This window comes from Anguilla anguilla, chromosome 8 (assembly GCF_013347855.1).
Source record: "Anguilla anguilla isolate fAngAng1 chromosome 8, fAngAng1.pri, whole genome shotgun sequence".
NCBI lineage: Eukaryota > Metazoa > Chordata > Actinopteri > Anguilliformes > Anguillidae > Anguilla > Anguilla anguilla.
Window position 1 is genome coordinate 9,733,215 of NC_049208.1, and position 22,860 is coordinate 9,756,074.

The 22,860-nt window shown below is 50.5% G+C and overlaps 1 protein-coding gene across 4 annotated transcripts in view; it reads left to right on the plus strand.

Annotated features, from left to right (window-relative positions):
- fam49ba (family with sequence similarity 49 member Ba) overlaps positions 1 to 22,860 on the plus strand; it is a 58,242-nt gene that overhangs the window by 15,972 nt on the left and 19,410 nt on the right. For 2 of the 4 annotated variants that reach the window (XM_035430544.1, XM_035430545.1), the window contains exons 2-4: positions 3,429 to 3,510; positions 6,279 to 6,315; positions 21,921 to 22,010. In XM_035430544.1, coding sequence (XP_035286435.1) covers positions 21,938 to 22,010 — 73 coding nt within the window. In that variant the 5' untranslated portion in view covers positions 3,429 to 3,510; positions 6,279 to 6,315; positions 21,921 to 21,937. Of the gene's footprint in view, positions 1 to 1,650; positions 1,670 to 3,428; positions 3,511 to 6,278; positions 6,316 to 21,920; positions 22,011 to 22,860 lie in introns of those variants that run through there. The other 2 variants (XM_035430546.1, XM_035430547.1) reach the window with 2 other exon arrangements.

Consider the following 22,860-nt stretch of genomic DNA (forward strand, 5'->3'; position numbering starts at 1 on the left):
CTCTACAGTGCCCTTCGCCGCGCAGCGAGAATTGAACCGTTTGTTTGTGTGCGTCTGAAGAGTCGATAAAGGAAGTGACACCCCCCCCCCCCCCCCCCCGGCGCCCAGCGCCCTGAGCTGTCACTGCCGCAGCCCCGTGCCGTGTCATGCGTCTGTCCGAAACGCTGTCCTCTGTCCCTGAACGGTTTCGGTGTGCGCGCAACCTTCTGTGACCGCGACCGCGTTGCATGACATCATTTGAATGGGCTGCTTTTAGGAAACGCAGTGGCACACGATGCTTTAAGGATGGTTAAATAGCGAAAAGACGTCCGCACGTTCAGCCCAACTATGGCTCAGGTGCTACAAGAACAAAGATGGATTAACAAAGGAAGAACTTGGGACACTGAGTATATTGCAAATCTAGTTTAATTACCTGAGCTTTCGGTCAAAATGACCTCCTTCGGAGCTTTAAGGATGGTTAAAAAGGCTAGGTGTGCCCCTGTTCACTGTCCCCTTTTTTTACCCACGTTCCCCGGAACAGCTGTTTGTGCGGCTGCGTTTAAGGAGCGGTCGGGCCTGACTGCAGAACCGCGGATGGTTTTTGCGGAGTTGCATGGCGTGAGCTGTTGAAGCCCCCAAGGTGGCTTTGAATAAAAACCGATAAACCAGGGGTGCCGTCTGACTGGGTGGAGGTTTGTTTTCGTGATTTGTATTTCTCAGTGAGCCCAATACGACGCAGTTCAAAAGTGATGGAGAATTCCAGTTACTTGTTCAGCTGTAAGACAGTAAACTGCAGTTTATCCCCACACAAAAAACTACGCCTGGAACACCTGGTGAATTGGGCCCCTTTTTAAATGATTTTTAAATTAAAATCCTCTGGGTTTTGGGGGGGGGGGCTATGGGGGGAGAGCTGTTTACAGGTGAAATGACCACAAGCCTCGTTCTGTGAATGTTGACCAATTGAGGGTCTCAATTATAGCAGCCCAGTAGAATCTCGCCCCGATAGCACTTCAGTCTTACATGCACTGTTGAGGTGACGCCGGGCAGCTAAGGGAGACCATTCAAGGTGAAAGCAGTGAGGTTTCTCTCTCTCCTGCTGACCTTTTCGAGCTTCCTCCCCGTCTGCTCTCGCTTCTCCTCGGGCTAATTTGGAGTCTAATAAAAGAGCCGTGTGTCCACCGCACGCCGGTAGCGCATCTCACACATACCGAAACGCCGATCGACGCTTGCCCGCTCTATATAAAAAGCACTTCCTGTTTTGCAAATGAGCTCGCTCTTTTTTTTTTAATTTTTTTTTTTTTTTTTTTGGGTGTGTGCACGGTTCGAAAGGGTTTTGAGTTCTGAGTTTGTGTTGCAGGGGTGACTTAATGGCCTTGTGAGTAGAAGGATCTGGTTTTTTCTTAATTTTTAAAATGCCCGCTTTGGTGACTAGAGTAACGATGCTCCACACTGCGTAATGCTGGCATATGCCCTGCTGGGGGGTGGGGGGGCAGAATGCCATGCTGGGGGGGCCAGCAGAATGCCATGCTGGGGGGGGGGGGGCCAGACTCTGCAGGATTCTCTCCGTGTGTGGCTGCAGATGCCAGCGGTAGCCTGCGGACTACAGTGGGGAAGTGGATCCGAATGTTCTGCCCTTGGGCCTGAAGGAGGATGAATGAGTGCATTGGGCTCATGATGCTGGACTGCAGCGGTATGGGGTTGTATGAGCTAGATCGTTGCTCATTACATCTACATCCACCCCGCCACAACCGCCCCCCCCCCCCCCCCCCCTTCTCCCTTACCCCTTTGAGGGACCACTTAATTAGGCGAGTGCAAACCCCAGTAATAACACCCTCCCCCCCCCCCCCTTCAGTTGTTGTGCCACCCTCCTCTGTCGTGTGAACACAGGAAGTGACCCTAAAGAAATTTGGTTGTGCATGCATGCATGCAAGAGTTTGACTCAACAAATTTCTGGTACCTCAGGAAGGTTTTTTGACGGTCGACCGTGAGACCCTCCATGTCAGGTTCAGACATGTTTAGGCCCTGCATTCGATTGTTTTCGGGAATGGAAAAACGCAAACCTGCAGAATTTTCCCTTTGATACCCACAGTAAGGAGTGCAGGAAGATTGACGCTGCATTTGGAAAAATGACACTGACGTGAAATACGTAATTCGACGCTACCGAAAAAAGCAGAACTCTGCTGGACTGCATTCATAAGCAAGTGCATCGCTTGGTGGCACGTCTCGTCTCCAAAGTGCATTAAATTCAGCGAAGTTGTACAAATTAACAGAGTAATATTATTAAGTACAGTTTAAGTGAGCTAATGGCACCCGCTTGAACAGTTGGATGATAAATTGGAGCGTGGTGGTGGCTCGCTAAATTTACCTCACCCGCTTGAAACGTTTCTGAGTTGTGCTGAATGGTTGACGTTGTTATGACAGCATTGTGTTGCGTCTAAGCGGGTGACTGTGGTCGAGCGTCCGATGACGGGCGCGTTCGAGTGAACAGGCAGAGAGTGATTCATGGAATGTCCGTGAAGGAGCTCACGCGTGACCAAACCAATGTGTGTTTCCCTCGGTTACCTCAAATGAAAATATCCGTCCATACAGCAGAGAGGCCTTTCGTCGTAGTAGCACTGGACCGTCTTCCATGTTTTGTTTTCCATACCTAGACTAACCACCACCACGCTGTATAATAAAAAAAATAATAAAAAAAAATTAAAAAAAAAACATTTTTCCTGTCACTTGTTACATGTTGCCCCATCCCTGCACTTCTTGGTAATTTGTATTTGTCCTAATACTGTAGCTTATTCTTCTGCCTAGCTGGCTTTGCAGATGTTAGACCAGAATAGTGTTCATTGTTCTCGGCTAGAAATAGCTGTACAAAATAAGTAATTGTACCTTACTGAACCCGTGTTCAGCAGTTGTCTACGATCATGAAATGCACTTTTTTGTACGTCGCTTTGGATAAAAGCGTCTGCCAAATGAATGTAATGTAATGTAATTTGCATATCCATATATGTGCGTGCGTGCGTGCTATATATCTCTATATCTCCTGCCAGGCAAAAACAATGATCAGTTGAAGATGTGTTTTTGCATACTGCAAGTCCAAGCTATATGCATTCATTATCTTTTCATTGTCTGTCTGGGCCAGTGCATGTGTGTTTTGTATTCCTAGTGCTGCATACATATTATTATTATTTCACTTTATACAGGAACATTGCACAGAAGTACATTTGAATGTTCTGTACTCCTATGCAGTTTCATTTGAAACTCCTCTGCCATTATGGTTGCATGTAACTTGTATGGGGCCCTCCATATCACTCCATTCTATGCCAGCTAGTGTTGGTAGATATGTTTGTGACTGTCTGCCCTGGTCTTTGTGGTCAGTTAAGGGTTCCATGCTCCTCATGTTCCTCTGTCCCCCCCTCCCCCTACCCTACCCCACCCCAAACCCTCCACCCCACCAGGCACTGACCCCACAAGGCTATTGAGACCACGGCCATCTGCCAGGCTGGACCTTGGACCCCTGAGATCTGACGCCCCCTACTGGTGAATACTGAATCCCTCCACAACTTTCTGATGTTTTGCATCCATCTTAATTTTAATAGCAGTTGCCACCTATCATATGTATACTATGGTTTCTCTGCCCCCTTGTGGTATAAGTTAAGTTACCATGTTCCGGAAATCCATCCCAGAGCTGTATAGGATGTGGCATAGGCTCTGGGAGAGATCAAAAGATGAATCCTGGTGTGTGTATCTGTCAGTGTCAATTTGACGCTCGGTACAAAATGAAATATGTTGGGGGCCTGTTGAGAGAGCTACACAGAGATGTGATTCTGTCACTGTCGTCCCAGGGTGTGTTCCCTGCCAAAAACCGTGCTAAGTCTGCTGACAGGACCTCGGAGGCAGAACACAGCGTGTGCGGGCTTTCGCTGTGGTCCCACGACGGTCGAGCGGCTGAATCTCATTCCGTGTTCGTAGGCGGGAAGGGTCGTCCAGATCCGCTGGCCTCGGCCTCTCCTCTCCCGATAGTCTCGCTGAGAGGGCATTTTTGTGATGTCGTGGCCCGTTCTTCCTGCGCTGACGATTTGTGGAAAACATTTATATATCTCATAAACGATTTTAATATAATAACATTAGCAGTATTTGTCATATAATAAATATATCTTCTGGATGAATCAGCCGATGTTACATTGTCTGCGATCCTCATTTTAACGAGCGCCATCTGCCATCTGGTTATCTTTGTCTTCTAATTGAGTTCAATTTGTATTCTTTGTTCTCATAATAGCTGTTTGATCATCTCTCCTCCACAAGCGCTTTTTAGTCTGATAAGAGTCTCTCGGTTAGAGTGGGCCGAAGTGTAGACTCATTCAGCCTCATTAGGACCCATTATAACTAGGAGAAAGCTGTACCTCTGTTCTGTCTTATTGCAGATTTTTGCTTTTCTCTTTGCTTGCACAGAACAAGTACAGCACTTACTTCAAACTTGTTTGTGAACGTTAAGGGCAAAGGACAGTATAGTTTGATTTGAAGAGGTGTAATTTTGCCCGACAGTCTACTCTGTGTTTAGAATCACAATCACCGGCTTTAAAATACTGCCCCCTTCTGCAAGACGAAATGGCCTTAAAAAAAAAACTGCCATTTTAATATTCTCTACTTTCCCACACAGAAACGATGTGTCCGTGAGTATTTGGCTCAAGGTTTTCACCAGTGGATGACAGTGGGGTTTCTTCTAGGCTTGCCTCTCTCTAGCTAGCAAAAGGTTTTCGGTCACACTTTAAATGAATTGTATCTCAAAGTCTTTACACAGCATAAAAAATGCCTTCACAAACATGCCATAGTGGCTTCATAGATCATACCTGCCAAATATGACCAACAATATCACCTGGTTAATGGCTAAACGTTACCAAGCGTGACATAAAACATGTTTATGTAGCATGCTAGGCTAACAATGACACACTGTAACTCATGAAACAGTGCAACATCAGCCCAAGGGAAGTTTTCCCCTTGACTCCCTTGATGAAACCGCTGCATGAAAAGTGGATTGAGGTCGAACCGTCTCTGCTACTGACAGCAGACCCACTGACTGGGTTGCTAAGGAACCACCATAAACAATTGCAGTCTGACCCCTGCTAGCCAACAAACTGGCTAACAAATTTATAACATTTAACTAGCATCTTCGCTAACTCTAGTCAAACATGCCACGAACCCATAAGTGAAATAAAAAGTAGACTACCATTCCTGAATGTGAACATGATATCAGTTCTGCAAATAAATGCAGTGCTATTCTGTGTTTATCATTCTGTGTTTTGTCCTCTGTCCTAACCATTGCAATTTTGAAGGTCTTCCGTAAAGCAACACTGGAGAACAGGCTTAAATTGCTTTTCAGCAATTAGTTAGCTAGCAGCAACAACTCTGGAAATCAATATTATGTGATTTACCTTTAAAATGGTCAAAAAAGAAGAGTTGAACCCAGCTGCTCTAGCATCACTTTGAAATTATTCAGCACAATATTGTCATATGCAGTTACACATCTCACTTAGCAATCAGTGTTGGGGGCATTACAGAAGGGCCTTCTGACCCTTTGCCTGTCACTTGACACTAATGCCCACACACACACACAGACGTACACACACACCCACACACATGTACACACACACACACACACCCACACACATGTACACACACACACACACACACACACAGACGTACACGTACACACACAGAGACGTACACACACACACATACACACACACGTACACACACCCACACACACCCACACACCCACACACACGCACACACATGCAGGCACACACACACGTACACACACACACACACACACACACACAAATGCAGGCACACACAAAGGGCCTTTGTCATTTTAGTTTGCGGAACCGAGTACTTTAGCAGTTGATCACACCTAGCGCTGCTGCAGTCAGGTGTTCACACCGCTGTGACTAATTGTTGGTTTTCGAGAGGATGCCACAATCATGGCCGTCTACAGAGCGTGCCTGAGCTTGTGGTGAGAGGGGGGAGATGTATGAAAAATATTACACTGAGCATAAAAACGTAGAGTGGAGATCTAATTAGGTTCTCTTCCAGTTTCATATTTGAAATCATTTTTCATCTCTACTGATATTTTTAAAAATGAGAAGTTCAGTTGCCTTGATACGTGTCATATTGAAAGGTAGTTTATTTGACAACCATATTACTGTTTTTCTTGTGTTAAATTAAACGTGCTCCTGTACAGTGCTTAGTTTCAGCTGAACAGTTACGACAGGTCTGATTATGATCCTAACAGTACTTTTCCTCTCTAGCTTTCGAGACCTGGAAGAGAGGAAACATTAGTAAAAGGTAAGGGGCCCCCACTTTATTCTTTATTCTTTTTATTCACTTTATTCTAGTCTTTATTTTCCTCTAACTGGTCTTAAGTAATGGGCCAATGTCTGTTGCAGACATGACTAATGGATGAGCCTCTGCTGTCACTTTATTTGATCCTGTTCTATTAATTTTGACTTGTTGTAGATCATTTGCCTAATTTAATCTTCTAACATGCCAGTTTTGTGTGCTTCAAGTCTTTTGTTCTGTCCAGAGTAATTTAATTGGGTGTTTTTAGAAGACGAAAGCAGGCCAAGACGCACTGCCAGCTGAGCAATTTCAAATTAAAATCAGTTGGGTCACCTTATTGTCCTTGCTCCTTTGCTTTTGGAGACTGTGAGGTTACAAAGGGAAAGTTTTATTACTTTGAACAGTTATAGCTCGACGTCTGTACACTTTGTTCCGTTCGCGAGGGTAAGATGAGGGTGCGTTCTTGATTTTAGATTCCCTGGATGTTGTCTACGTTGTTCTTCAGTTGTTGGGATTATTGTATGATTTATCTAAAACAGTTGTTTACAGAAAAATAGAGGAAAGAAATGCAGACCTGACTACAGCAGTGATCAAACGCTCCAGAGCTCCTTTTTACGTTTGTTTTATTGTGCCTTATATGATTATGTTGATGCTGTAGCTCGTCATGCCTCCTAGCTTGACTTAGCATAGCTTAGGTCAGAGCGATGTTCACTGTGTGAACTGGACTTTGGACTTTGTGTTAATGGCTTTTGAATGACTGCACAAAATGAGTATTGTACCTTATCAGACCTGTGTGTTGTCGTTGTTTTTTTTTCACGTTGCTTTGGATAAAAAGTGACTGCCCAATGTAATGTAATGCTTTCTGTGATTACTGCCCACCCGCCCCCACCCCCCCCGTCACCGTGGAGCTAGCCACAGAGGCGTTGCCACGGCAGTGGCGGTCTGGTTGCCGCGCGGAGATGCGGTGCTCCTGACTGCACCAGCGCAGCTCCATGCGACTCTCCCGGTGGAAATGCGACTTGTTGCGGCGGGCTCCTGCACACCCAGTCTACCGCAGTACCTCCAGCTTTTTGGGGAACGCCAAATTCTGCCTCAGTGCTGCAGGTTTTTTTTTTCTGTAAGCGCTGGAATAGATTGACTGGTTGTTTTGAGAGCCAGGTACTGGAGGCAAATTAGCTGGTTTCTCAGTGGTGAAGTTTGACAGAAGAAGCAATGCTGCCACCTACTGGTTGTTTTGTGAACTGAAATGGAAGAGCTCTGCGGTGTAGTTAAATGACGTGGGTCTCAGCAGTGTGGCAATGATGAAATTAAAGCTTCAGAATTGTCTTTGGCAAAGTATTGGCCGCTTATGAATAATAATGTATTATGGTAAAAAAAAATTCTGTTCTGCAGTAAAACAGTATTACATTTTTAATATTCGGATAGTTACAGCAGTTTAATAACGGAGTTACTGAGCTCAGCAAAGATTTATTTGGTTATTAATCGCTTTGCTTTTTTAAAATTTTTTTTTTACCCTTGATCTTTACTGATCCAGGGATGTCATCATGCTGCATCTGTTTTAAAATGTGAATTTATTAACTATTAACGTCACGTGGAGGCGGAGTCTCAGTCTTCCGTGCGATGGCGTTCACGCTGCAGCGTTTGCCCCTGAACGCACACAGGAGCGATTCTTGTGGAATTCACCCCGACAGTCTCAGTGTGGAGTTTCAGCGCGGTGATTCCGCTGGGAGGGAAAAGCGGAGCGGGGCAGACCAGCCAGGGTCTTCCTCAGCGTCTGAGGGTCTTCCTCAGTGTCTGGGGCGCCTGAAGCAGCTTGCGGAGGTCACATGGCGAGCTCGGAGGAGGGTGCGACTCAGGTCTCCCTCAGGGGTGCGTTTTTCCACGCCGTTCAGGACGTAGGATTGGCTTAATTGGGGGGGCGGGTGGAGGTGGGGCTGGGGGGTCGAGGGGTTTTGCGCGGTGACCTCATTCGCCGCGTTGCTGCGTTTTTATTTTTAATTTTTATGGCGGACATCGTTCGCCGGCTTCCCCGGGGCGGGGCGGGGCGGGGCGGTGCGCCGGCTGTTGTGCCGCTTTGCTGCGTTTTTATTTTATTTTATTTTTATGGCGGACATCGTTCGCCGGCTTCCTCGGGGCGGGGCGGGGCGGGGCGGGGCGGGGCGGGCGCCGGCTGTTGTGCCGCAGACAGGCCCATTAATCAGCGTCCCGCCCAGAAACCGTGACGACCCCCGCCCCACCCTCAGCGTTGACTGGTCAGATTTACCATGTAGCCGTGATGCACACCTTCAGCAAGGCCTTATCACACTGTGTACAATTACAAAAGGGAGTGTGTAGCTGTATTAAATAGTCAGTGCAAAGCACTATTAAACTATCAAAGCGCCCCAAGCTGTACTTATAACGCTTTTTAGAATGGAAAGGTTAATGAATAAAGAGTAGCTCTAAGTGTATGTGACCTATGCTTCGGAAAAGGTTTATTATTTTGGCTCGGGGCGCTGTGGTTTATTGAATGTAGGTCTTTGTCTCACGAACGTTTCAAGGTCATAAGTGAGGTGTGGGAACTTTTCAATTTACTGCGGTACTACCTCTGGCACTGCCGTTAATAAAGATCCTTTTTTATTTTTTTAATGCAGTTTTTAGGTTAATCCTTTAGGTTGTGACATTTCTCTAGGCGGTTTTGAAAAGGTCACGGCGGACAGACTGGCGTGTGCGAGCGTGCGTGTGTGTGTGTATGTGTCACTGATTTAATACAGCGTATTAATTAACTTGATGACATTACAGGGAATACATTTATCATACATGGATATATATAATGTGTGTATAACCCTCAATGCCATCCCTGCAGTCATGTGTTTAAAAAAATAAAAAATAAAAAATCGGTCCTATATGTGCGGTCTCAAATCTTCAGGCAGGAAGCTGTACATTTCTGCAGTATTTATATACTTTTCTGAGCTGCGCAGGTGGGTAAGAGAGGAGGATGTACAGTAGGCCGGTGGTTGATGAGGTACCTCATTCAGTCAGGAGCACGTTACAGTCCGCTGCGCTCCCTTGCAATGCAGTAGAAGCACTTCCCCTTCTGGCCACCGGGTGGCGACACTGCCAAGCACCTCAGATCCTGCGGTTGCTGGGCAGATAATGTTGTTTGAGATTTGCTGCCCGGTGACTAGCTGTGTTCTCGTTGCTGGTGGGCGATCTTGGAGTGGAAGGGAGCGAATGTAGGCCATTTACTTTCAGTAGAGAGCGTTAACCAACCTCCTGAATCCAGTGTGGTTTTTTCTTTTTAAAGAACACAGCTTACGTACTTCTCCCTGCCCCCGGGTCTGTGGTGTCAATGCGGAATCGTGAAAAGACCGGAGATTTCCCATTTCTTTATTGGTTAATGAATTCCGGTCGCAAATCAGCCCCGTCCAATCAGCTTTTGTGCGTGGTCAGCTTTATGGAGGGGGTGGCGTTACTCTAGCCCTGAGCTCTGGCAACTGGACTGCAGTGGACTGCATTCTGGGGTGGGGGGAGGGCTTGGAGGTCACACACAGGGCTGGACTTCAGAGTACGGTGCTCTGTACACGCGTGTTACTGCAGGGTGTGGTGCTCTGTACACGCGTGTTACTGCAGGGTGTGGTGCTGTGTACACGCGTGTTACTGCAGGGTGTGGTGCTGTGTACACGCGTGTTACTGCAGGGTGTGGTGCTCTGTACACGCGTGTTACTGCAGGGTGTGGTGCTGTGTACACGCGTGTTACTGCAGGGTGTGGTGCTGTGTACACGCGTGTTACTGCAGGGTGTGGTGCTGTGTACACGCGTGTTACTGCAGGGTGTGGTGCTCTGTACACGCGTGTTACTGCAGGGTGTGGTGCTGTGTACACGTGTTACTGCAGGGTGTGGTGCTGTGTACACGCGTGTTACTGCAGGGTGCGGTGCTGTGTACACGTGTTACTGCAGGGTGTGGTGCTGTGTACACGCGTGTTACTGCAGGGTGTGGTGCTGTGTACACGCGTGTCGCTGCAGGGTGCGGTGCTGTGTACACGCGTGTTACTGCAGGGTGTGGTGCTGTGTACACGTGTTACTGCAGGGTGTGGTGCTCTGTACACGCGTGTTACTGCAGGGTGTGGTGCTGTGTACACGTGTTACTGCAGGGTGTGGTGCTGTGTACACGCGTGTTACTGCAGGGTGTGGTGCTGTGTACACGCGTGTTACTGCAGGGTGTGGTGCTGTGTACACGCGTGTTACTGCAGGGTGTAGTGCTGTGTACACGCGTGTTACTGCAGGGTGTGGTGCTGTGTACACGCGTGTTACTGCAGGGTGTGGTGCTGTGTACACGCGTGTTACTGCAGGGTGTGGTGCTGTGTACACGCGTGTTACTGCAGGGTGCGGTGCTGTGTACACGTGTTACTGCAGGGTGTGGTGCTGTGTACACGTGTTACTGCAGGGTGTGGTGCTGTGTACACGCGTGTTACTGCAGGGTGTGGTGCTGTGTACACGCGTGTTACTGCAGGGTGTGGTGCTGTGTACACGCGGGTTACTGCAGGGTGTAGTGCTGTGTACACGCGTGTTACTGCAGGGTGTGGTGCTGTGTACACGCGTGTTACTGCAGGGTGTGGTGCTGTGTACACGCGTGTTACTGCAGGGTGTGGTGCTGTGTACACGCGTGTTACTGCAGGGTGTGGTGCTCTGTACACGCGTGTTACTGCAGGGTGTGGTGCTGTGTACACGCGTGTTACTGCAGGGTGTGGTGCTGTGTACACGCGTGTTACTGCAGGGTGTGGTGCTGTGTACACGCGTGTTACTGCAGGGTGTGGTGCTCTGTACACGCGTGTTACTGCAGGGTGTGGTGCTGTGTACACGTGTTACTGCAGGGTGTGGTGCTGTGTACACGCGTGTTACTGCAGGGTGCGGTGCTGTGTACACGTGTTACTGCAGGGTGTGGTGCTGTGTACACGCGTGTTACTGCAGGGTGTGGTGCTGTGTACACGCGTGTCGCTGCAGGGTGCGGTGCTGTGTACACGCGTGTTACTGCAGGGTGTGGTGCTGTGTACACGTGTTACTGCAGGGTGTGGTGCTCTGTACACGCGTGTTACTGCAGGGTGTGGTGCTGTGTACACGTGTTACTGCAGGGTGTGGTGCTGTGTACACGCGTGTTACTGCAGGGTGCGGTGCTGTGTACACGCGTGTTACTGCAGGGTGCGGTGCTGTGTACACGCGTGTTACTGCAGGGTGCGGTGCTGTGTACACGCGTGTTACTGCAGGGTGCGGTGCTGTGTACACGCGTGTTACTGCAGGGTGCGGTGCTGTGTACACACGTGTTACTGCAGGGTGCGGTGCTGTGTACACGCGTGTTACTGCAGGGTGCGGTGCTGTGTACACGCGTGTTACTGCAGGGTGTGGTGCTGTGCACACGCGTGTTATGACCACAAACCCAAACGCACCACAAACCCAAGGCCCTGGATTTAAACTGCTTCTTTCAAACCTGGCAGTTTTTGCGGTTGGCTTGCTCAGTTCAAATCTCTTGGCTTGACTCTAAATTTCCTTTAAGTTTTTTCTTTTGATCTCAAGAAACAAACCTTGTCATTACCAGCTTCAGCCATACTCAAAAATGCCTGTCTGAAACCCCCCCCCCCCGTCTATACCATAACAAACCCCCTTCAACGTCCTCCAGCACTGAAAGTGCCCTTGCCAAAATGCAACGGAATTAATTAATATTTTATTGTCGCTGCGCAGAGCTAGAGGAAACGGTAGTTGGAAGCATTTGGCGTGTGTAATTAATGCACAGATACATTTAGCTAATTCCCAAAAACAAAAAAAATTTGAATTTGTGGAGGCAGCATTTTGTGGAGTCCCCCCCCCTCCCCAGCATCATATGGAGCCTTTCTCTCAGCGCTGAGAATCGTTTGCTTCAGGAAGCCGAAGCGTTTCACGTTTGCGGACACTTTGGCGTGGGCACTCCTGGCTGTGAGGAGGCGGAGGTGCGATTGGGGCGGGGTCGCTTGCTGACCCGTCCCGCCCGCGCCGGGGCCCCCCGGTGCCTTGCGCCGTCGTCGCGGCGATCTGCTAATTATGGGCCGCGGGGCTCCGCTCGTTATCAGGTGTTCTAATTACAGCGCGCGTGCGTATGTCTTCGCGCTCACATTTACACACGAGCCGCGGTCCGTCAAAGCCCCCCTGCAGCTTCGGATCAATTTTAATTGAATTAATTTACTGTGTCGTTAATTTTCATCTGCGACACGTCCTTGGTTTTTATTTATGTATTTATTTTTTTTAATGACCATAATTGCTTACCTAAGCAAATGAATCGTATATTTCATAACCGCTATTTTAAAACCGATGAAATGTCAAAACATTTTTTTTAAAATGTGTTTGAATATTTTCCCCCCAATTCATCTTATTTTTAATTTATTTTTTCCCCCGTCAGTTTGTCTGGTGCCGCTGCAGAGCCGGGTCACAGTAACGGGGGGCCATGGTGGCCGTGGGCGGGGGGGGTGTCTGAAGTTGCCTTGATCTAAATCAGAGCTGTAAAAGGGGGGGGAGGGGATGGGGGGGGGGGGGGCGCAGGGCAATCGCTCGCCGACCCCCCCCCCGGGGAGCTGACCTGTCAGACGGCCGTAAAGCAGCCGCGGGGGACAGCGCCGCGCTCTCTCCGCGTTTCTGCACGGCGACCCTGCGCCATTCCGAGTCCTCTCGGACGCCCTCGGCGCTCCGCGTCCTTGCCCTTGTCACAAGGTCGTTCACAAGTGCCCTTTTTTTTTTTTAAACTGCGTCGTTCTGGCACTTGCGGTCGGGACGTAACGCGGTATTGCAGCCTGCGCTATTACCGACCGCGTGCACATTAACGCGAAGCGCCGCGCACGGCTAACGAACTTCCTGGGACGGTTTTTAAGCAGCCCCGAGGCGGTCGTGAATATTTCGCACGTCAGGTGTCTTGTCTTGTGCGGGTTTGTGGGGCGGTGCGGCGTGCCTGCCGTTACACGCGCGTCCTCAAGGGGGCGACGTCTGACTGCCAAACGGAGAAGCGTCGTTTTTGACAGGCAGCAGGAGGTCTTCTTCTTCTTCCCGATTTTCTGCGCGGCTCAGGCTGGTTGTTTGAAGCCCTGCTCTTGGTAAGCCCTGCCTGCCTGCCTGCCTGCGCTGTCAAAATGTGTTGTGCTAAAAGATGGGGCTAACGCAGGTGGTAACCTGCGCATCGCGTCTGACACGCCGCCCGCCTGCCCCCCCGTCTGTTTAAAAAGATAACCCCAACACATCATACTGGGCCGGGGGGGGGGGGGGATTTTAAGATGGTGTCTGACACACACCTGCGGAGACAGCCCCTCGCGCACACCTCTGTGATCTGCCTGGCACGGTTCTGCTCTGCTGCCAGTGGTGACACTGGAGGGGAATCTGTGTCTTTAACCCTTCGACGAGTAGCTTTTTTTTTGGAATTTGTTTCTCTTCTAAATTCGAAGCCAGTGTTCTAGAACTCCGTTGCTTTCAATTGCCAGGAGTGATTGTTACATCAGCATTAGAATTTTCAGTTAAGAACATTCTAATCATATAATTTGTGACCTCACACCTTAAAGGGCAAAGCAGAGAAATGTGAGGATGGGCATGTCACCAAAATATGCAGCTTTAAGCGGTGTACTGTGGAGATGGGTGTGTCACTGTAATGTGTGGTTTTAAGTGGGAAAATGTGGGGGGATGGGTGTGTCGCTCGTCGCTTGTGTTCTATTGAGCACGTGCGGGAACCAGCTTGGAGGCTCCTCTTCTTCTTTAGTCTGCAGCGGTTCTCACAGTCCTCCAGCACACCGCTGACACTGCGGATCCGAGCCGCGTCCCGCCTCGGGCTTAGACGAGGCCACGCCCACCTGCGCGGAGAGAGCGGTGACCTCAGCGAAGGCGAGATCGGGCTTGCGTCGAGCGGGGAATGGAATTTGGGCGGGGAACGTTTGGAATACGTTTCTCTGGATACCGGGCATCTTCACTTTTAATGTTTTGACAGCGTGGGATTAGCTGTCAGCTTTCCAGCTTTCCTCTTTCTGGGTTGTAGGCCAGGCGAAGGTGTGAATACTTCCAGTGAAAATGACCTTGTGCAGCCTGAGAACAGCAAACCCTGGGAGAGCTTTTGATGGAACAACCAGATATGCAAACAAGCATTTAAGAACAAGCTGTTTTTCATATCCAAACATTACCCTCACCTTGGGCTTAATTTCCAAGTGCCTTACTGTTTACACATCTGTCCAGAGAGCGTTAGCTGAATCCCAATGCGTCGTGAGATATATAGACCTATAAACTGTAGTTCAGTGCTGTCATCCAGAGTTGGAGGAAAATGTTAGTGAAATATCTGCAGCTAGTTTAGTTTTCATTTTTATTTATTTGTCTATTTATCTTTCCTTATCCATGTGAGTCCCATTGAGATGAAGTGTATTTTTTTTAAGAGCACTGACTAATGTGTTAACTCCCCTTCCCATTAGCCAGCCCCCCCCCCCCCCCCAAATGTTCACTGCCTTTTGGAGATGCGCAGGAAATGCACTTGACGACACGCTAAGCTAATGGAATTTAATAATAATAATAATGATTGCCACATACGCGAGCGCCAAGATTGTTTAATTGATTACGTGGCGGCTGCTTTATTTCCACACGCGCCTTTCGCGGGAGTGTTTGATTGGTGGGGTGGGGGGGGATGGAGTGTGACCCCTGTTCGTTCCCCCGAGGGAGGCCGCTCCTAATTGCGCGCCGAATTTGTGCCGACTCGAGGGAAGGCGGCGGAAATTTGGGTTGCAGATGAGCGCAGCGGCCCCTCTGCGGATCGATGCGTCCGGCCGACTCAGCACCTTTTCCCCCGCGTACGGGCGGCAGTAATTCAGGCCGTAATTCACGGGGGGGGGGGGGGGGGGGGGGGGGGGGGGGGGGGGGGGGGGGGGGGGGGGGAGGTTAAAGAAGCAAGGTGTAATTCACGTCCGATTTGTGAGCGTCCTCGAGCTCTTGATTAAAGCCGAAGGGGGAAGCGTTCCGCTCAGGTGCGCTGCTGCTGGATCTGTCCCGTTTAAAGGAGCGCTGCAGCTATTTTGGGAAAATGGCAAGTCGGGAAAAAATAAATAAAATCACCTGTGCCTGTCATGCGAACGTTCAGAAGCACGGCGGGTTTGACAGTCCTCCTTAAGGCTCTCCCACTCCTCCCTCAAGTGCTTTGTGGGTTTAGATCTTCCAGCGAACAGCTACTAAACGCACAAATAAGATGCCGAAATGTTTTTGGTTCCCTGCTCACTTTACTCCAGGGTTTGGCGTCCTGCTGCTCCCCAGGCTGGTATATGAAGCCAGATCAGCCCATGAGGGTTCAGGTCTACAACACTGATGAGTGTAAAAAATGCCATTTTATTAAGAATTGTAATGAAAAAAACATTGGGTGGGGTGGGTGGGGGACTGAACAGAACTGATACAGTTGGATAGTTCAGGTCAAGTGTTTCATTACGGCGAATGTCTCATTCTGCTTCTGCCTTTCCTCATGTGGGGTGAAGTTGGTGAACTAGGCTTTTAATGACCAGCTCCTTCGGGGTGGTGAAGGGGGGAGGGGCCAGAGGACGATTCAAAACCGAAAAAGAAACCAAACGGAGCTAGATGCAGCACTTCCCTCATGTGCAGGGCAAGATTTGTTTTTCTCCAGAAATGGGCTGTTATTGGGGGGGCGGGGTCAGTTGGCTGAGTGGCAGGTTGGTTTTTGTGAGGGATGGGGTGGCTGGGTGAGTGGCAGGTCAGTTTACTTAACGTGCCAGTTGGTTGGATGAGGGGCGAGAGCATTGAGGACGGGCAGCGGGGTCACTTGGGTGAGGGGAGGGCATTGAGGACGGGCGGCGGGGTCAGTTGGGTGAGGGGAGGGCATTGAGGACGGGCGGCGGGGTCAGTTGGGTGAGGGGAGGGCATTGAGGACGGGCGGCGGGGTCAGTTGGGTGTGAGGCGGGGGCATTGAGGACGGGGAGCGGGGCCTGGGCAGCGCAGGGGGGCACGCGTGTGCCAGCCTCGGCTCCAGAAGCTCTTGTTTTCCGCCCGTCTCATCCGGGCAGCCGCCGGCGCTGTCAGGCGGCTCCAGCGGACCCCCGGCGCGCCGGCTGGACTAATGCGACATGGCGTCTCGCCGCGAGAATGTGGGTCAGGTTTAAAGCCCCCTGCCCCCTCCCCCTGCTCCCTCCCCCTGCTGCGCCCCTACCCCACTGATGCCCCCTCCCCTGATGCTGCCGCCCCCTCCCTTACTACTGCAGTATGCCCATGAAATGCCCCCACACCCCCCCTTCCCCGACGAGGCTTGTCGTGGCCCACGTGACGTGTGGGAGCGCTCGGGCGGGGGCTGCGGGCTGTGGGGAGGGGGGGGGGGGGTGTTGTTTTCAAACAGGCGGGGCTGTAGTAGTAGTAGTAGCAGCAGCACCGCGAGCACGTGGAAGCTCACAGCGCCACGCTGCGCTCAGTCCTTCGCCGCCGCCAGCTCCTCCGCTCTCGCCTCTCTCCCTCAGAGCTCCTGTTTCTCTGTATTTTTATTATTTTTTTAGTTGTCCTGTTATAATGTTCTAATGCATGGCCTGCATTTTTAGTAAGAAGCTCAGGGTTGCATTTATGGCTCACTGTCCTGTGCAGGCTAAAGAAATTTTACCTCCGTCATACTCAGCTCTAAATTCACTCCCAGTGCTCTTTAGTTTTCACCGTTTATTAGAAGCATTTATTATAATACATTTTTTAAATATATAATTTAATTTCATAATTGGGCTCAACTGACAGGAGGGAAGAACATTGTTTTTAGCATTTCATGAATGGTTTGCACTCATATTAAATTTTAGGATGTAAAGCCTGGTTAAGGAAATGCCGTTTGTGGATTTTATGATGTTCCTGGAGCAGAGAGCTCAGGCTTCATTGTGGATCTATTCCACCTTTTTATAGTGGCCCACTTCAGCTGTCAGCCTGTTTTTCCCAAACCGCAGTCGTGTATTCATACGCTTCCTAGATTCACTACTGTGCTCCCTCTCCTTCGCAGGCTCTCTCCTGATTGGCTGAGGGCTTGTTTTTTGGCTCCATGGATACAGCGGAGTGCTGAGAGATTCGCTGCAGCCAATCGGAGCGCAGCACCGGAGCATCGTTGTCGAATGGGCAATCCCCCCTCCTTGAAACTCGAGGCACGCGAGCTCTCTGAAGAGGGGGGGTGGGGGTGGGGGGGGGAGGGGGCGCAAAACAAAAACAAGCGTGGCTTTTTTCTCTTCTTTTTTTTCCTCCCCTTCCCGGTGTCCAGGCGACCCGTGCCCAGCCTGCCAGCTGCACCCGGGGGAGGGGGGGGAGGTCTCCCCCCGCCCCCCCCCCCCCCCCCCCCCACACACACACACACACACACACACACACACACACACACACACACACAGAGTGCCCAAGAGAATCCCCCCCCCCACTTAGCGGCACAGTCAGCACTTTCTCTTCTCATTACGACGCATGAATCCCTGCTGTTATAATACCGCCATATTAATTCATCCATTAGACCCTGCGTTTATTCCACATTCCGCCTTTTAAAATCGTTTTTTATTTCCCCCTTTGAAGTGTCAAGTACACAGATTCTGTATCGAACATGCATTCTGTGTGCAAAGTTAAACATGTTTTATTCTTAAACATTGTTAAACATTATCGACACCCTCAAATAACTGAGGTTAAATGCGTTTGTATCACAGAATTTTAACCGTCTGTAAATTATTCATCATGAATATTAACTATTAGTATTTCTAGTTCAGTCTTGCAGTTATACCCTTGCAGTCTTTGATTCCTGGGTGATCTAAATGTCCCTTAGAAATGTGGTTTTTTCAGGGTGTTTCAGGGTGACAGAGCTGTGGTTTTTTCAGGGTGTTTCAGGGTGACAGAGCTGTGGTTTTTTTCAGGGTATTTCAGGGTGACCGAGCAGGGAACAGAGCAGGGAACGGGCAGCCCTGTTCATCCCCCGGTCACACGGTTCAGCGGTTCCATAAGACCGCACGCACGCCTGTACGGCTCGACCTCTGGCTGACCAGCCTGGTCTGGATTACAGTACCTCAGACAGCGCTTTTAGGTGGCGGAAAAAAATCCCTCTCCTTTCCGTGACCTCATTTTGCTAATTAAACGTGTGATCTGAGGGCTGTTTAGGAGGGGGAGGGGGGGAGATGGTGGCGGTGGAATTGGGGGGGGGGGTTGGGGGTGGAGTGGGGGTGGAGCAGAGAAAGATTGACAGGGCTGGAAGCTTTGGGATTAAGTCGCAGACTGACAGGAAGATGACAGAAAAAGAGCTGAGGTAGATCCCTTGGGGGAGGGGGGGGGGGTGTTTGAGGCACAGCCTGGTAAGCAGCAGCATCCGCATCATTTATTTATGATCTGACTGACAAAAACTAACAAGGGGAGGGGGGCCTCCCCCACCCCCTACTGCGGTGAAGGGGTTAAACTGTCGACAGTAGGGTCGCCCTACCTTATGCCGTCAGGCCTTAACACCCGTCCAAAAGTACACAAGCCCCCCCCCCCCCCCACCTTCCCCAGGGAGGGGTCAGGACGAGTGAGCTTGACAGACTCACGGATCAGACAGCGAAACAGTCGACAGGCTGGCGTTCCCCTTGCGGTTTCGTGCGGCCCCTCCGTGAGCTTTGGGACGGGACGGGACCGGAGTGTGGAATCCTGCTCAGAATCCCGCGTTTTTGGAGGCATTCCTTTCCCTTATTTGTCCTGAGTGAAAATCAGACACTGCAGTGAACCCCAGGCAGAGTAAGCCAGGCCAGCGCTGGAGCAAGATGGATGAGGCTCAGCTGCTGGAACTCTCCGGCCTGTGTGTTTGTGCCAGAGCTCTGGAGCCCCCCGTGCTGATGTTCGGGAATTCGTCCCAGAATGCTCTGGGTTGTAGTTTTGTTTCCTAGGTTGTGTTTGTGCCAGAGCTTGGTAGCCCCTGTGCTGATGTTCAGGAATTTGTCCCAGAATGCTCTGGGTTGTAGTTTCGTTTCCTAGGTTGTGTTTCTGCCAGAGCTCGCCAGCCCCCGTGCTGATGTTCAGGAATTCGTCCCAGAATGCTCTGGGTTGTAGTTTCGTTACCTAGGTTGTGTTTGTGCCAGAGCTCGGTAGCCCCCGTGCTGATGTTCGGGAATTCGTCCCAGAATGCTCTGGGTTGTAGTTTCGTTACCTAGGTTGTGTTTGTGCCAGAGCTCGGTAGCCCCCGTGCTGATGTTCGGGAATTCGGCCCAGAATGCTCTGGGTTGTAGTTTCGTTTCCTAGGTTGTGTTTCTGCCAGAGCTCGGTAGCCCCTGTGCTGATGTTCAGGAATTCGTCCCAGAATGCTCTGGGTTGTAGTTTCGTTACCTAGGTTGTGTTTGTGCCAGAGCTCGCCAGCCCCCTTGCTGATGTTCGGGAATTCGTCCCAGAATGCTCTGGGTTGTAGTTTCGTTTCCCAGGTGTGAGGCGCTGCCGTTGAAGCTGCAGTCACGTCCGTTCCGCCCTGAGAAGGAGATATGCAAATCGTTCCAGATAAGGCTGTCTGCCAGACCAGCGGCGCGGTGAACTTTTGAACTTCTGGACTTCCAGTCCCTGATTTCTTCCAAAGGCTCGCCCCTGCTGACAGCCACCTGGGTTCTTAAGTCCTTTCACCCAAAACCAGATTCCACTCTACTTTTTTCCCCGCAGACTGACAAATAATTGATCGCCCCTTAAGATTATATTGTCAGTTTAATGTGTTGTAAGCATTAGTCACTAACTGTGGAAAACTACCATTTAATTATTGTCATTTTGTTATTAATAGTTTTTGCTCGCCTCGGCTACTGTGATAAATAGTAATAAAAATAATTGTTTGTTTGATTAGTTATTAAGGTCTGGGCGCTGGTTGGTGAATGGAAAACTGTAATGCTAGATGTCTTCAAGATCGGTCCAATGTATGTCACCAAAAACATCCTTATGACTGCAAGGCCATCTCAAGGGAATCTTTACACATTCTTTCTATATAATCCTGGAAATTGGTGCCATGAAGATGTCCCTGCGGTGTGCTGATGTGGAGATGCGGTGTTTTACTGCACGATTGAAAAGGAAATGACACAGCGAGAGAAATCTGCTGTTTTCGCGGGGCGTGCGCTTCTTACGTTTCAGGAACACGCTTCGTATTCGGAAATAACTTCTGAAATACTGTACCCCCACCTCTCAAAATCCCAACCTGCCCCCCCTCGCCCCACAAAAAAATCTAAATCTTTTCCCTTCCCTGGCCAAAATCCCACCCCACCCCCCCCACCCAAAGTCACGAATCCTTCCCGGCCTGTCATCGCCCCCTCATCACGAGGCGCGAGTGCCCCCCCCCCCCCCCCCCCGACGGATCGGTTTAGCGCCCGGACGCGTGCGGGCTCCACTCCGCCGTCTAGCCGGCCTGTCGCTTCACGTTACCCGTTAAGAGCGGGCTCAAAGTCCGAGACGCCGAGCACTTTACTGCACGCGCTCCCCACTCCCCGCTCCCCCCTCCCCGCTCCCCTCCCCTCTCCTCGCTCGCCCCTCCCCGCTCGCCCTCCTCGCTCGCCCTCCCCGCTCGCCCTCGGCTGCGCTAGACGCCTGCACTCAGACTCCGCGTCTCTCCGCCGAAGAGGAAGCGACGGCTTTTGCGGCTCACAGCCGATCGAAACGGCGGCGGTTTTCACGTCCTCTCGCGCGACCTGCCCCCCCCCCCCCCCCCCCCCCCCGGTCTCCATCGATCCGGCGCCTCTATTTCTGCCTGCGCTCCAACGCGGCGTAAACTTATTTATAGGAAACTCGAGTATTACTCGAAAACATGCTGTGCTAATTCGCTTTGTTTTGTTTGGAGGTTATGCGACCCTCCAGGAAATGAAATTATTTGAAACTTTGAAAACAGGGGATGGAAAAGAGTTAAATGGCTTATCAGTGAGCCGAGAGTTTTCACTTGGCAAGAAAGCCTAAAAAAAATATAATAAAAACACATGCACATATAAAATTATGTTGCGGAAATCTGCTTTATTTGTCAATGTCTAAATGTAGGTGGGGTTCTACCTGAATTATACAGTAATGTAGCATAAGAAATTGCAGTCTGGAGTGTGGAGAAACCGAAGCATGTTTATGTTTATGTTCTGCACTGTTGCCTCTTATGTAAGTCCAGTATGCTGCATACACAGGGCCTAATGAGAATCGTTGCTTACCCTCCGGCAAAGTGAGCTCTGAGGTCATTCTGGGGTCACGATTGGAACTGTAGCCATGAATAACCCTGGTAACAGGACCGTCTGAGCGTGCCCAGTGTGAAGCACAGTGAAGCTTTGTGTGGGCATTCAGCCTGAGAGCGTTTAGCGATGTGCGCCCCAACCCCCCCACCCCCCACCCCGGCGTGTGTCCGCTCGGGCCCCGTACGATCACAGCGGGGGGGTCAGGTCAGGTCGGGTCTCCCTGCACGCGTTTGACCGGCTGCCATGCGGCTAAGAAACGACCTTCTGTGTCCTTGTCTTGTCCTGTCAGCACCGCTTTCCTGGTTCCTTTAGGTTCTGTGGCGCCTTCTCCAGGTGAGTAGTGACTTCCAGGTCCAAAACCGCTGACTCTGGAGGAGGAGGAAGACAGTGGAGGCTGCGATGACAGGAAGTGCACACGCATCACTTCCTCTCTGCCCATTGCTTAAACCTCTCCTCTCTCTTCCAGGTTTCAGGTGTGCCGGGATGGGGAATCTAATTAAGGTGCTGACGAGGGATATAGACAACAATGCTGGGAATTTCTTCTTGGATTTTGAAAGTAAGTGCCCCGAACCCCCCCCCCCCCCCATCTCTTCCAAGCTCCATTTTGGCGTGCCCCTCTCACCAAAGGGAATGACAAAGTTTGTTTGTTTTTTTTTGGGGGGGAGGGGGGGGTGGATTAGCAGGAGTAAGGAATTAAGGTAGCACTGAGGCATTCCGGTGCCACAGCTAAGCTCAAAAATGGACAAAAACTCCACTCTCTTTCTCTTTCACCAGTTTCACTGCCCTCTGTACAGTAACTCTGCTTTATCTCTGCCTGCCTGCTGCTGCACAGCAGTGGGCTGCCGCCGTGTACAGCTTTCTTTAGCCTACCGCTCGCAATGTCAGAGGTTCTTGCCGTGTTTTGATTCGTTTGCGATGCGTACGAATACCTCGGGTGAGTGTTCATTTTGTCCACTCCTCCCGTGACTTTTCAGGTCATGAACCGAACTGTTTTTCTTTTTTGTTTGCGTACCTTTTGGTTTCCAGGCCTTTTCGTTTCCGTGCCCTTTCCACGTGGGCCTGAGTTAAGATCAGGAACGTGTTAAACGAAAGGCGGACATGTTCCTGCAGCAGCGTGTCTTTTTAAAATCTTTGCCTTTTTCGGGGGGGGGGCTGGTGATTTATCAGAAGTGGTTTCTCAGAATCGGTTGGGGCGGCGTTGGGTTAGAGCTGCCGCCGTGCCTGCTGGGTCACACCCAGGGTCACGGTCCCACGGCTCAAAGGCTCCGGTCGGCCGGGATCTTCTGCGGAATTACTGTTTAATTTACACAGGAAGTGAGACCGACGCGGGCGCGTCGTGTTCCGCCGGCGTCGGCGCGCGTCTGGAAGGGAGGCGCTAAAACTGCGCCGAGTCAGAATCATGGGTA